Source organism: Talpa europaea (assembly GCF_964194135.1).
Source record: "Talpa europaea genome assembly, chromosome: 4".
NCBI lineage: Eukaryota > Metazoa > Chordata > Mammalia > Eulipotyphla > Talpidae > Talpa > Talpa europaea.
Window position 1 is genome coordinate 71,138,865 of NC_140070.1, and position 15,787 is coordinate 71,154,651.

At 38.5% G+C, this 15,787-nt stretch overlaps 1 protein-coding gene across 3 annotated transcripts in view; it reads right to left on the reverse strand.

Annotated features, from left to right (window-relative positions):
* The window catches only part of PHC3 (polyhomeotic homolog 3), a gene marked incomplete at both ends in the record, with an annotated part of 72,612 nt that overhangs the window by 39,351 nt on the left and 17,474 nt on the right, over positions 1–15,787 (reverse strand). For all 3 annotated transcript variants that reach the window (XM_084231629.1, XM_084231628.1, XM_084231627.1), the window contains one exon: positions 1,551–1,709. In XM_084231629.1, the coding sequence (XP_084087755.1) occupies positions 1,551–1,709 (159 nt within the window). The remainder of the gene's footprint in view (positions 1–1,550; positions 1,710–15,787) is intronic.

Genomic DNA, 15,787 nt, shown 5'->3' on the forward strand with positions numbered 1-15,787 from the left:
GCTCTTGATTTTCAAACTACTTGTAAAGAAATATTCATTCTAAATGTAAATGCCATAACATGTCAAAATTTAACAACAAAACAGCCTATAAAAAAGTTTCACATTAAAAAAAAAGGAAGAACATACTTGATGTACTTATTGTCACCATCTCTTTTTAAATGCTTTCTGTTAATATTGAAATAGAATGCCATTAATTTTAAAAGGCAATACAAGTGACACAAAGATTATTGAATCCATTACAGTAAATTATGACAATTGTTCCAAAAATGTGTAAACAGTCTATTTCAAAGTTGCACTAAGAATTACTTGGATCCTCAAAAACTATTCCTGTTTAAAATTAAGTGTTCTTTTAAACTTTAGAACTTTAGTACACTAAATTTAAGTGAATTAAACAACAAAGTATAACTTTCAGTAGAAGGTAATTTCCAGTACAAACAGTTAAAAGCACTAAATCTAAAGTTTCGTATGGCTCAGACCATATGAATCTGTCAGTTTTAGAAGTTAAAACAGTCAAATAACAACCATATCAAACAGTTCAGCACAATTTTGAAGTATATTATTAGTTAACTAAAATCTCATGGGGAAAAAACCCAGAAATATGGTAAGGTCCACTGAGTAATCCATAAATAAAAGGTGGATGTCATTGTTTCCCATTAGAAATACTATGGGAAACTGTCCTTGCAATTTTAGTGGAGAACTGGGGATTCAGGTAAATATTCAGTTCACTGGACAAAAAAAGTGTATATATGTGTATACATACACACATATATGTATATACATATATATACATACATACATATACATATATGCATTTTAGGGTCAAAGCACTCTTGTATAGCTTCCTGTAAAGACACCAATCAAATAAATGTCAAACAATTTCTATATTTCTTGAAGAAGTTCAACAGTTAAATTTGGAAATCAGTAGGTAGGTACTCAAATATAGAAAATACAAATTAACATTCGTATATAACACAACATCAATGTGAGTTTAAGAATACAAATCACCTTTCTAAAATAAAATGTGAGATGGGTACAATCAAACCTAAGAGGACTCATCTGGATAAGTACCAGACACTCCTATCCAGATTTCAGAAAATCCTATAATATAAATTCCAATTTATAGTTATCAACCAAGTTTTCAACATTTCTTACTATTTCATCAAATCTTAAATGTCAAAGTATTATAATATTTCATGTATCACTATAGTGCCAATTATAAGAAGCCATCAATTATAAAACATATCTAATTTCAGAGATGTTAAAAATCTGAAAAAGGCATGAAATTGTATATTAAAAAAAAAAATCACTCCTATGTTAGAGAACCTGTTAGCTTCCCAATCTTGCAAGTTACTATTTGATACTTCAAGAGGATTTACCAATTAAAAGCAGAATTTTTCATCACACAAATGTATATGCTCTAAGCACAGACATAAAAAATTTGTTAAACATTCTTCAATATTAAAAACACTACTTATTGCATCAAGACAAGAAACATTTTGATCTCTCTCAAGTCCTTAAACACTGAAAACATTTGGTAGCTCTTATCTTACCATTTGAGCTCGGAGATACATTTGAGCTTGGCTTGCCGTTAGGGTAGGGGAGGTACTCCCTAGTAACATAGTCTGTTGGGTAATACTGCCGCTGGTAGAACTGGAAGCCTGGGAACGGCTTATTAACTGTGCAGGTGTAGGAGAAGTGGAGAGGTTGATCTAAGGAAGAAAACATATTAGGTCATAGGCTTCCATTTCTTGGTTCCATGTCAGTGAATTTTACGAAGCTGCAGTTAGGCTATCAATGGTCTAAACTGTGGCTAAGGAACCTAAAAGAAAGGGCTTCATCTTTGACAGCTCCTTCATTCAATTCTTTGAAAACAGCATGTTCTCGTTAGTAAGTGGAACAATTTTTAAGTATATCCACAGTGCATTTGAGTAAGATTCCAGGATCTGAATGACTTATACAGCCAATGATAGTACCAAAATCACTGCACACATCAAGTATTAGTAAAGCTTAAATGCATAAATACATGTTTTAGTATTTTCTTCCCACATTCAATGATGCAAGCACCCCTTCTTGAAGGCCATCACTCCAAGCAATGGAGAGTGACACTAGAGCTGAACTTTAAGAAAGACCTCTAGTACCAATATGGCAAGGGAAAAGTTAAAAAAAAAATTCAGTATCCTAAAAATATAATTTCGACTGTCTCCCCAAAACAAGATTAATGTTCCATTAACATTCCACATAGTAACTTAAAGCTTTCTAATAAACATTTTACACTGTTTTGTCATATTCTGTCACATTTTGAGGGGCTTATGAACAAAAATTCAAACACAACAATCCATTCACATAATGAAAACATACATGTAACATATAATTAGTGTAATTTTCTTCCTCCAAAGGCATCAGAATAAGAAAATACAATTGCTACTTGTCAAACAGATGGAAAAAAATCTCAAATATTGGTTACACAATTAAATTATAAACACTAAAGTTTAAAATTGCTCTTAAAGAATAAATTAGTGTATTGTCTACTTCTAATATACGTAAGAGTCTGCTAACTAGTAGAATCTGTGAAGGCAAACTGGGTGGAGTGGTAGGAAACAGGGCAAAAGAAGATGCATATACTCTTTTTTGACCTTTTCAATTTCATACCACAATCGTGTATTATACATTTAAGATATAAATCATATTTTTAATGAGTAATATAATCTGACCTCAAACCCTTTCTGTGAAACAAAGCCAAGAATAAAATTAAGAAACAGTTAATTAGACTTCTGATTTAAGCAACAAAGCAAAATAAATCTGATTAGGAGCCTATTTCAGGGAAGAGCTGGAAGTATAATTCTTATTATGAGCCAAAAAATTTTCTAAAGGACTGCTTGCTCAATTAAGTGAAAAGGGAGCTGGAAAAGTTCCACCCATACGCCCTCAGAAGCAGGCCTGCTCACATTGGATAAAGGATCCAATGAGGCTCAAAACTCCGGACTTTCACTGTGGAGGAGTATGAAATCGCAACTTACAATACCTGAACTGTTCTCTTATCCATCGCCAAACATTATCATTTCCACTAGTCCAGAACTTGATTGTATGAAACTGAGCTGAAGTCCACAAAGGAGACCCTGTCTATACTATTTTTTTTAAACATTTTTGTAACTTTTTTTTTAAAGATTTATTTATTTGTATGCATACAAGAACTGGGGCACAGGCCAGAGGTGCGGGAGGTGAGAGGATTCACCAGCGACAAAGTAGGGAGCAGAACAGGTGGATCTACTGAAATACACTGCTGAGGGGAGCAGTGGGCGAGACAGGAGCGGTCTGCTGCGCCATGTGGGTTGCTCCCTGGCCGGCTGGGAATTGAACTTGTGCTGCAGAGGCCCTGGATAGCTTCACAGTGCTATGCTTAACCTCTTGCACCACCAGGGAAGCCCCTATTTTTTTGGTAACTTCCTGAGTCCTATCCTATAACTTAAAGTGATTTATGTAAAAAAAAAAAAAAAAAAAAGCACAGTGGATACAAAAGTCAGTTATTAAATTCTCTAAATTTATCTGTGTCTTACAAGTATTTAATTTTAATAAAAAATTTAAATTTATAACTCAATGCACAAATTCAGTGAGATAAACAGAATTATTCACAATCTGGCTTTTACTCATTGTACATCACTGAAATCCCATTACCAATCATCACCAATAGCCAATATCTGACAAATTCAGTAGATTCTTTTCACACCATGCCCTCTCCATCTTCTGTATCAGCTCTTTTTCTGTCCTACTCCCAAAAGTTCATGCTTTGACCGCCACATTTTTCTTCTTGAATCCCTAAGATTATATACATTTACTCCCATAATTTCAAACAATTAAATGTTGATGACTCTCAATCCTTGACTACAAACACTTATTCTGAACTCCAGATCCAATTATCACTTTCAGGGGCCTCCTTGGTAGCCTAGGGGTTAAGTCTCAGAGCTATTACCCCTACAGCCTGAGTTTGATCACGGGCTAGACAGCTTACTCATATATAGCACAGCTTATCCCTTCTGTCTCACCCACTGTTCCCCTTAGCAGTATACTTAAGTAAATCCATCTGTTCTACTCCCCACTCTGTCTCTGAGAGGTAAATCCTCTCACCGCAACCCCCAAACACCTCTAGCCTACACCCCAGTTCTTCTATGCAAAAGAAATATATATATATAATAATAATACCAACTACCACCTAAGGAATACATCTTTCTGGACATCTCATCAATTCGAACTCAAGTTCAAACATCAAACTCATTGTGACTCCTTCTTAAATCAGTTTCTCCTCAAATGGCCACTGGCATCTTCTAAAATCCCCCAAAACATTATCTGGAAGTGATCCTGATTCTTTCCTCTTCTTTACTATACACACAAAATTACTCACATGTCTTGTTGCATCTATACTTTTATTCTTATTTTCATTTTGATTTTTAACAACTTAGTTTCAGCATCCGTGCCCATGGCACTTCCAACTATATTATTTTAGCAATTGTAAACTGATTTCTCAACTGGAATCTCGTCTCCTCTCACTTGCCAGATAATCTTTCCCTGATTTGGCTAATATTAAATTACCCATTAGAAAATCTTTGGGATAAAGTCTAACTTCACTTGACTATCTCTCTAGCTTCATCTTCTCCCACATTAGAGGCTGTATATAATGTCATGATATCTCAGGCTTCTGTCATACTGGTAACAATGCTCTGGACTGAGTATCCTTGCATCCTCGGGTTGGGTGGAGGGAGGTAAGGATTTTAGTAAGGACAGACTACACAAAGCACAAACAGAATGCTTTCCTTCTCTTAAAAAAGAAAAAGTAAGAAAACTAGATAGCAACTTCCTAACCACCTGCTTTCCACTTTCTCAAAATTGTGAGATTAAAGTATAAATGTCTATTTATTTTTTAAGCTCTATATATCTAGTAACATTTCAGGCAATGTCCACAATCAATACCCAATCCATAATGGTATATAGGTTAGATGTCCATCTCCATAAAAAACTTCCTTTCTACCCCACAATTGATAAGGTTCTCCTCTATTTTCTGCTTTGCTCTGCTCATCTGAACCAAATATGTTTACCTGTTTCCATTATTTTGTCTGTCAATTCAATCCCAATACTTCTCTAATTCCCTTCCACTTTAAAGCTTTAACCATTCCTGTCACTTCAGATGTCAAGCCCACACTTCACAAAGGCTCTATTACTGGAAGATCTCTCCTCACTGGCACTACTTCTAGACATTGCCAGACAAAACCAGGTCTGCTAAGAAAAGCCACTTAACTCCCAAATACTTCTTGGTGCCCCCAAAAGGAGGTTACACAGGGTCGCCGGTCCAGAGTATCCAAGAGCCAAAGCCCACTTGAGAGCCACTGTTGCCATCTGATCACAATCAATCAGGTATATCTACAAAGAGATATAGTCCACAGACATTAAAAGGAGGATGTACACCTGTATTCAAGGGCATGAAAAACTCTTTGTGACCTACTGTTGAGTGAAAAAATGCAGATCATGTAATACACAATTCTACTTATATAATTACATACAAATATCTGTGTGTACATATTTGATACATGTGAAAAACATGTTGAGAAAATTATTGAATTACATATATATAAAATAATGCATACTCATAAAATTGTATGTTGAATTTGCTAGACACACAAACACACATACATCTGAAAGAATAGTCACCAAAATATTAAGCAGCAAATAATGTCTACTACAGATAAAATTTGGAATGATTTATGGTTTTGTTTTTTTAAAGTTTTGTCTTTTCTATGTAAGTATTAACTTTAGACCCAGGAAGAAAATGCTTTCCTTTTTTTTTTAATGTTTAAATTAGTATACTGGGCCTCCCTAGTGGTGCAGGGGTTAAAGACAGTGCTGTCAGGAAATTGGCAGCCACTGCAGCATGAGTTCGATCCCTGGCCAGCCAGGGAGCAACCCACATGGCGCAGCAGACCTCTCCTGTCTTGCCCGCTGCTCCCCTCAGCAGTATATTTCAGAAGATCCTCCTGTTTTGCTCCCCACTGTCTCTGGTGAATCCTCTCACCCCCCACACCCCTGGCTTATACCCCAGTTCTTGTGTGCATAAACAAATCTTTAAAAATAAAAAAATTCATATATTGTTTTTATTAATTTAAAGAAACATAAATTTTCTTTCCTCCACCTCACAACTGATAAGGTGTAGGAATATGTAATTCAAACATATAAAAATATAAATTATAAAGAAATTTCAATTAATAACTTCTACCTAACCATGAAGGATTTCCTTAAGAGACTGGATATTTTTAATAATGAAATCAAACAAAATGCCTATTCTACTTATGATAAAAAAAGTCATTATCTCTACTTTCTTCAATACAAGCTATAAAAAAACAATAGTAAAACAAACAACCTCACACTCTTAAGATTTTGATACCCTGTAGGTGTATTATGCTTTGTGAAATAAGTGTGCCAAAAAAAGACAAACACTACAAGATTTCACTCTTGCATGGTTTACAGAGAAAACAGATGAATTAAATAAAACAAAAATAAACTTATAAAAAATGATTTTCACTCCCTAGAAAGAAAAGTTGCAAAGTAATATTAAGACAATTAGAATATTGGATATAACTTAAAATTTGTAGCAATGAGACTGAAGTGTAAAGTATACCTATACTAGTCAACACTACATAGTAGCTTTAGTGAGTGAGCCTGAGCTATTTGCTAACATAGAAAGATCTCAAGACACACTGCTACATGTAAGAGACAAATGCAAAACACCTGTGCTCAAAATATGTAAAACTAAAAGGTAAAACCCTGTTAAGCATATATAGACTGATTTCTTTTTGCTGTATATGTCCATAACAAGTAATTAGGAGTCTGGAGGGATAGCCAACAAATTAAGGAGATAGAAAGCCTGAAAAAGGAGGTAAAAAGGAACTTCTTGCTTTTTCTGTACTGCTGCAATAGTTCACATGAACTCAGAAAAGCTCATAGCATACAAATATTCAGTTACAGTTTTATTCAGATTACAGTATTAACCTTAGGGGTAGGCTTAGATTCTAAGCTCAAATCACTTGAAATTATATTTTCTTAAATTAATGTTAAATTTTAAAGTACCTCCTAAAATATAGATAACAGAGAATGGGGACATTGGAAATTAACAGGTTATAAGCAAATAATTTTCTCTGAGAGAAATTCATAAAAGAGTCATTTGATATGTGATTTATCTGACCTGACATTTTTAGAGAATAATGATAAGGTTCTTGATCTAAAAACCAATCTTCATGATTCAATAAATGTAATCTTAGGGAAAAATTAACAAAAATAACTAGGTAAGTGTACAAAGGTATATAAGAGAACATTCAGCAGATTTACCTAAAGTAGCAAAACTATTAGAAATATTTAAATGTCCAGCAAGAGGAAAATGGTTTTTGTTAAAGTAGAATACTATGTACCCATGAAAATATTTATAAAACAATAAAATACAGAATAGCATGAGCACAACCATTTGCTTCTCCCACCTAATAAAATAGCAATGAATACAGTAACAAAAAAGATTAAGGAAACAAACAAATCTAAACTGTGGGTCATTCCATAAGTGACCTGAGTTTTTGAAATGTTATAAAATAAGGGGGGGGGGGGCAGGTAAACATTTTTACATTAAAGGGAAACATAGGATATCCTATGGGCAATCAATCAGTAATTAAATCCTAGATGGAGGGAAAAGGTTACACAAGGAATTTTGCAGAGTACTGAGGGGATCCAAATATGCAACATATACTAGATAATATTATTGTCCTGATGTTAAATTTCTTAGGGGTGATATGGTACAGAGGTTATGTAGGAGAATCTTCTTGGGAAATACATGCTGAAGTACCTAGGAATTAAATGTCATGATGTCTTTAACTTTTTTTTAAGATTGATTTTTAATCATTTATGCATATAAGAGCTGGGGTATAGGCCAACGGTACTGGAGCGGGGGCTCGGGGGAGCAAATTCACCAGAGACAAAGTGGGGAGCAGAACAGGCGGATCAACTGAAATACACTGCTGAGGGGAGGGGAGCAGCAGGCAAAATAGGAGAGGTCTGCTGTGCCATGTGGGTTAGCTCCCTAGCTGGGGACTGAACTTGCGCCACAACAGTTGTCTGATAGCTTGATAGCACTGAGACTTTAGCCCCTGCACAACCACAGAGGCCCTCTTTAACTTATTTTAATCAAGAATTAAAAGTAGAATATGCAGGCAGATGGCAAGATGGTGCTGGTGGAAGTGGAGAAGCTGCTATTGCTGGGTTCCAATGGGCTACAGGGGCAGCCACCAAGGAGGAGGGCCAGAGCCGCAGGTGTCCACCTGCTCTAAGCTGCCATCCAGCAAAAACATCCAGGTTTTCAGCAAAAACAGTTCTGGTAAAACAACCCTCATGGTTAAGCTACACAGAGCTGAGGATGGCAAAAAAGGAACAGGCCTACAGTATCTCTAGCTCCCATGATAAGGACCAAGATGATCAAACAAGTTACAGGGTTCTAGATGGAGACCTAAACTACAGAGGCATATTTTGCTTAATCCTTGCCAGAGACCCTGGTCATTTGTGTTGGAGATGTGTCTAGGCCTTGGACAGAGATGGAATCTCTACAGAAATGGGCTACTGTTTTATGTGAGCACACTGATAAAATGAAAATTCTTCTAGAGATGAGGAAGCTAAAAAAAAGTTTATAGTAGATTTTCAAGATTACATCAAATCTGAAGAAAGTTGTCAAGGTCCCCACAAAGAAAAGAACTTCTGATTTTAGGGCCTGATGAAGAAATGTTGCCCTGCCTTTCAGCAACATGCGACACATAACCTGAGGATCCCAGTGCTGGTGGTGCGTAAACAGTGGATGTGAGGGTCCTGGAGAAGGAGCACAACTATAGGAAGGGGCACTTTTGCTGTATCCAGTCACATCTTTGGAGATTCTGCCTCCAAAGAAGCAGAACATGAAGCTGCATTATTTTACACATCCGTGAAGGAAGAGAAAGAGAAAAATCACAATTTGTTGTGTAAGTACAGTTTATAATATGTAGTTTCCCCATAAAATATACAGAATAAGACTAGGCAAAACACTCCATCATATAAACTGCAGAAACATCTTTGAGGATGCACTTCGAGAAGCAATAAAACAAAGGAGAATATAAACAGCTGGGACAACATCAAACTAAAAATCTGCTGTACAACAAAAGAGACAGCAACCAAAATGAAGAGAAACCCTACTGAATGGGAGAAAATATTTGTACACCATACAAATATGGGACTGATATAAAAGATCCACAAAGCAAACAAAACAAAAGCAAACAACCCAATCAAAAAATGGGCAGATGAGGGCCTCTCCGGTGGCGCAGCGGTTGAGCGCTGGGTTGCGAAGCTGCCCGCGGCCTCTGCGGCGCCTTTTCGATGCCCGGCTGCTCCCCGGCCACCGGAGGAGGGTCCCGCATGGCGCACAGACCTCCCCTGCCGCGCGGACTGCCGCCCGCTGCTCCCCTCAGCAGTGTACTTCGGTCCTTCTGCCTGCTCTGGTCCCCGCTCTGGCTCTGGTGAATTCTCTCACCCTCCCATGCTTCTGACTGTACACAGTGCATGTATAACAAACAAACAAACAAACAAAAATAAATAAATAAATAAATGAATGAATAAATAAATAAATATAACATGCCTCTATTAAAAAAAAAAGATTAAAAGAAATAATAAAAGGGCAGATGAGCTAAAAAGACACTTCTCCAAAGAAGTGCAAACTGCCAACAGGCATATGAAAACATGTTCAACATCACTTATTATCAGTGAAATGCAAATCAAAACAATGAGACAGCATCAGTGCAGCAGACCTCTCCTGTCTCGCCCGCTTCTCCCCTCAGCAGTGTATTTCAGTCAGTCTGCCTGTTCCCCACTCTGTCTCTGGTGAATCTTCTCACCCCCTCACACACACCTCTGCTTTTTCCCTAGCTCATGTATGCATAAATAAATAAATCGTAAAAAAAAAAAATCAGAAACAACAAATGCTGGCAAAGATGCGGTGAAAAACGAACATTCTTACACTGATGGCGGGAATGTAAACTGGTCCAGCCATTATGGAAAGCTGTTTGGAGGTTCCTCAGAACAATAAGAATGGAGTTACTATATGATCCAGTGATTCCTCTCCTAGGAATCTACCCAAACACCACAAAAACACTAATTTAAAAGGAAATCCGCACTCCTATGTTTATTGCAGCACTATTTACAATAGCTAAGATATGGAAAAAACCTAAATGCCTCAATACAGATGAATGGACCAAGAAGATGTGATATATATACATAGTGGAATACTACTCAGCTATCAAAAAAGATACAATCATGTCATTGATGGCAACATGTATAGAGCTGGAAGGGATTATTCTAAGCAAAATGAGTCCAAAGAAAGAGAAATACAGGATGGCTTCACTTACATGTGGAATCTAGAGAAACTAAACAAACAAAGGGTCAGGAAAAAACACAAATTTTGCAACATGACCATAGATCTGAGGCATACAACAGGGGAGGGGGAGCAAGACAGGTTAAAATGAGAGAGAAGAGCATAAGAGACTATGGTGATGGATCATGAGTGGGAGAATCATAGGAACTACATATGTGGAGAGAAATCAAATACTACACAAAAATGAACAAAGATGTAAGAAAAATAAATATAATGTATGGTTTTTACTTTACCGCACCTGCCATTGTTGTGGAAAAGGTTGTAGTTTTTAATACCTACAAGCTGGGAAAATAAAAATGGAATTGCTATTTTACATGTAAATTTCACAACTGGGTAGCCACAAGATAGATATGAAGACTATTGCAAAATCTTACGTGAAAAAGTTGATCTATGACAAAGAGTTGACAGCAGAGGATGAGCAGCAATTACTCCTTGCCAAGCTGCCAGTCTCACCCACAAAAGCCTCTGAGTCCCCTATGAAATGACCAATCCTCTGGCTCCCCGAGAACCCAGGGCTAGGGCGGGCCAGCCCATGTTCCTAGATGGGCTATAAAGCAGCACAGCCCAAATGTTAAAAACAATGTAGAAGTGAAGGAGTGTTGACTAGCTTTTTTAACGGTCCATTTTTAAAAACAGGGTCTCCTGGAAGTCCTGATGCTGGTGAGGTGCTTAACACAGCCAAAAAATCAGGTACTGAAGGACCTTCATTTATCTATGATCCTTGTGGTTAAGCAGTGATGGCTGGTGGGACAACAGAAAGGAGTGCCTGCCTTCACCTGACCTGCAGACCATTTTCATTCTGAATAGTCAAATAAGAAAGCAGATCTCCGCAGGATACCAAGAAGTACACTTTGCATAGGTTTACCTTATTACCATGCAGGTTTCCTAGGCACATGTAAAGTGGGTTTAGGTACTTCCAAATTCTCAAGAACTGACTGCTGCATGAGCTGAGGTACAGCCTCAATCATTCACATTGTCCACTGTAGAAGCTCTATCCATTGGAGGTCATGGTCTAGGGTATACCATTGGCATTTCATTTATTCTATTTAATTTTCTGTGTTTTAAAAGTGTTTTTGTTCACTCCAACCACCCCTAGACTTATCATGAATTGGAGTCTGTGAACCTTCACTATCTCACAGGAGAGTCATTTCTTCCTCCATGAAATCCACCCCTCCTTATCATACACATACCAGTCTCTGTGGCAGCCCCCCTCCATGTCCTTCCAATAGGGAAACCTATGTTTGAAAGAAAAGAATCAAGTTATTTGGGAATTACTCATTTTCCCAGGAAGTTTGAGGCCATTTTAAGGGCATCTTTGCATTGAATTTTCCATTGGCTAAAGTATGTTAATTCAAAGTTTTTCTTAACTGGTGTTTTCAGGTCACAATTGGCACTTAGGAGACCACTCCATCTGCAGGCCCACATGGGCTCTGAGGCGCTCCTGAGTTCCTAAGGTTCAAAAGTCCGGTCTGGTGGCCTAGGCTACAGGCTGGTATTCTCCTGCAAGAAACGGGGATTATCTCTAAACCATAAGGCAATGTTTGACAATAAAAAATAAATATGGGGCCTCCCCAGTGGCACAGTGGTTGAGCGCTGGGTTGTGAAGCTGCCCGCAGCCTCTGCAGTGCCAGTTTGATCCCCGGCCACCAGGTGAGGGTCCCACATGACACGCAGACCTCTCCTGCCGCCCACTGCTCCCCTCAGCAGTGTACTTCGGTCCTTCTGCCTGCTCTGCTCCCCGCTTTGACTCTGGTGAATTCTCTCTCCCTCCCGCACTTCTGACTGTACCCAGTGCTTGTATAAATAAATAAATCTTTACTAAATAAATAAATATGAGCCCCAACTTTGTGAAGGAGTGAAACATGTTGCCTTAGTCTTATGTTCTACTGAAAATCATGCTTCAGGCTATCTGTATGAGTCAGTCTACAGTGTTTAATTAGAAGCTAAACCTAAACAAGAGACAGAATGTAGTTTGCTGCATGCCCAAAATTCAAAAGCAGACCCAACCTCCCCCAAGAATACCCGCCCCATGTAATCTGAAAGTAGAATGTTCCTATTTGGTATAATTTGGTAATTTATTTTTAGAGTCTGGGAGTGCTCAAAATTTTTTCCTTGTAAATTAATGGTAGTATCACTCCCAGACCCAACAACTAATCTACCAAATTACATCAAACAGGAACATACTACTGCTAGTGGTGGAAACCTGTACATCTAGGATGATGGTGATGAGAATTGGGTTTTCAGAAAGACGTGTGTGTGTTTGACAACTTCAGGCAGGGGGCAGTCATGCAGTTGTGGAAAAAGAGAACTGTCATGCTTGAAATTAAAAAGGGCTCAATTAGGGACTGTCTCCTCATAATCATTGCAATGAATAAAGGTTTTCCTTAATTTTTTTAAAGATTTATTTATTTATGCATACAAGAACTAGGGTGTAGGCCAGAGGTGCGGGGTTGGGAGTCAAGGGGGAGCAGATTCACCACAGAGAGCTGGGAACAGAACAGGCAGATCTACTGAAATACACTACTGAGGGGAGTAGGGGGGCAAGGCAGGAGTGGTCTGCTGCGCCATGTGGGTTGCTCCCTGGCCGGCTGGGGATTGAACTTGTGCTGCAGTGGCTGGAGCTGTCTTTAACCCCTGCGCCAGCAGGGAGCGCTAGGTTTTCCTTAATTTTATTGAGATTAGTAGCACCACAAATAATTATTTTTATTTTTTTTTTCTAAGATTTATTTATTTATTTATTAATGCAAGCACTGGGTACAGTCAGAAGCGCGGGAGGGTGAGAGAATTCACCAGAGCCAGAGCAGGGAGCAGAACACGCAGAAGGACCGAGGTACACTGCTGAGGGGAGCAGCGGGCGGCAGGAGAGATCTGCGCGCCATGTGGGACCCTCCTCCGGTGGCCGGGAGCAGCCGGGGATCAAACAGGCACTGCAAAGGCTGCAGGCAGCTTCGCAACCCAGCGCTCAACTGCTGCGCCACTGGGGAGGCCCCAAATAATTATTTTTAAATGCTTTCTTCTAAAAAATTCTTTTGTGCTTTCCCATCACTGCTGTACTCTTTTCTCTTTTTTTAGGACAAAACACTATTGACAAATGTTCAGGAAGAACTAGATAGAATGACTCAAAACTTAGACTCCATGGTAACGGTTCTTCATCAGAAAATGAAGCTGGATACTCCTTTAAAGTACGTAATTAGGGCCTCCCCTGGTGGTGCAGGCGGTTGAGCACCGCACTATGAAACTGTCCGCAGCCTCTGTAGCGCCGGTTAGATCCCGGCTGGCCGGCGAGAGTCCCACATGGCGTGACAGACCTCTCCTGTCTTGCCCACTGCTCCCCTCAGCAGTGTATTTTGTCTGTCTGCCTGTTCTGTTCCCTGCTCTGTCTCTGGTGAATCCTCTCACCCTCCCACTCATCTGGCCTGTATCCCAGTTCTTATATAAAATAAAGTCTTTTTCTTTAAAAAAAAGTGCATATGTAAAATGACTGAAAAACTATGCATATAGTGATCTGCTAAAACCAGTATTTTTCTGATATGGCACATGCACATGCTATCAGTTTTTTGAAGGGCAGAGGATATGAAATTTAAAAAATGACTTCAGTGGCTTGTCTGAGAGTGAAATGCACATGAAGGAAGGTTATGTGTCAGTCCCCTTTGTTAACAATCACCCTTGGCTTCTCAGGCATGTGGCTTTCTCCTGGGAAGCAAGTTCTGCTGGGCTTTCTGTGGAAGGTAAGGTAGGTGGAGTGAAAAGGGCTCATTTTTCTTCAGGATGGAACAAATGAAACAGGGAAATCTTTGATGAAATAGTGGTTAGCCTGATCAGTTACTAATTAGCAAATCCACTTATTCTTGAGACTCAGATTAAGTAGCACAAAGTCCAGAAAAGAGAATACTGAAGGGAGGAAAGAGAGAATGGTAAGGAAGCTAAACACTAAAGGAGGTAAATGAAAGAGGAGGTGAGTAGTGATGCTAAATCCTGTGTGTCAGTATAATTACATGATCATTTCTAAGACTTAAAAATTAGATGCATTTTAAACTAAACACTAAGCAAAATTGGAATAAGACTTTTTGTGAATGCATCTTTAACTTATGAAACATCTATTTATTAAGTGTGACAGTGCCTGAGTCTAGTGGAGATGACACAGGTGCAAAAGATGGCAGCCACCTGGAGCTCAAGTACATGGCCCTGGCCATGGCTTCCTGGGAGGTGCTGGGTTCTAGGTATGTATACTGTCAGGCAGACAGTCACTGTGGATATGTTTAAAGTCAGCAGTTACAAAATCGTTTCACTGTGAATTTTGTTTTCTAAATAGCTCCTGCTTTGTTTTTAAATTAAAAAAAAATTATACTAAAAACAATTAATAGTATGTGTTACATATTCTAGTTGATTATAACTTTTAACAAATATTTATTATATGCCTACTACATGGCAGGCACTGATTTTTATATCATACATAAACTATTTAGGAAGCCCTGACAGCATCTGACATTAACATATAAACCACTGGTTCTCAAACTTCTTTTTAAATAGAATCCTTTCTAGGTGAAGTCTGAGCACTATGAAGCTATCAGCAGCCACTGCTGCACAAGTTTGATGCCCAGTCCGGGAGCTAACCCACATGGCGCAACAGATCTCTCCTGTCGCACCTGCTGCTCCCCTCAGCAGTGTATTTCAGTCAGTCTGCCTGTTCTGTTCCCCACTCTGTTTCTGGTGAATCCTCTCACCCCCACACCTCTGGCCTTTACCCCGGTTCTTGTATGCATAAATAAATAAATATTAAAAAAAAATTAAGAACCCATAACTCTTCTCCCTGTTTCTATTTTTGCCTCCCACCCCCACCCCAGAAACTACCCTCAACACTGCAATTATTTAAAACTAGTATGAGCTCACACATCACTTCCCTACTGAAACTGTTCTCTAACAGGTTCCTATCTCATCAAGAGTAAAAACTGAAGAGTTTTATAATTTCCTTACAACTAAGTTAGCTACCTCTCTAATGTCATCTCCAAACCATACTCCCATTCTCATCCACTTCAGCTACACTGCCACCTTTTCTATTTCTTGAGTATGTCTGCCTCCCTTACTCTCCTTCACATGCCATCCCCCCACACCTCTGGCCTACATCCCAGTTCTTGTATGCATAAATAAATCTTTAAAAAAGAGAAAGAAAGAAAAGGAAAATACCTAAAGACTTAGGGAGGGGAAGTATACATAGAACAATGGCACTTTACTTACATTAAAACAAACAAAGCTCACCCAAGCTATCTTTTTGTGTTTATGCATAGAAATACATAGTAATAACACAGGAAAGCTTCA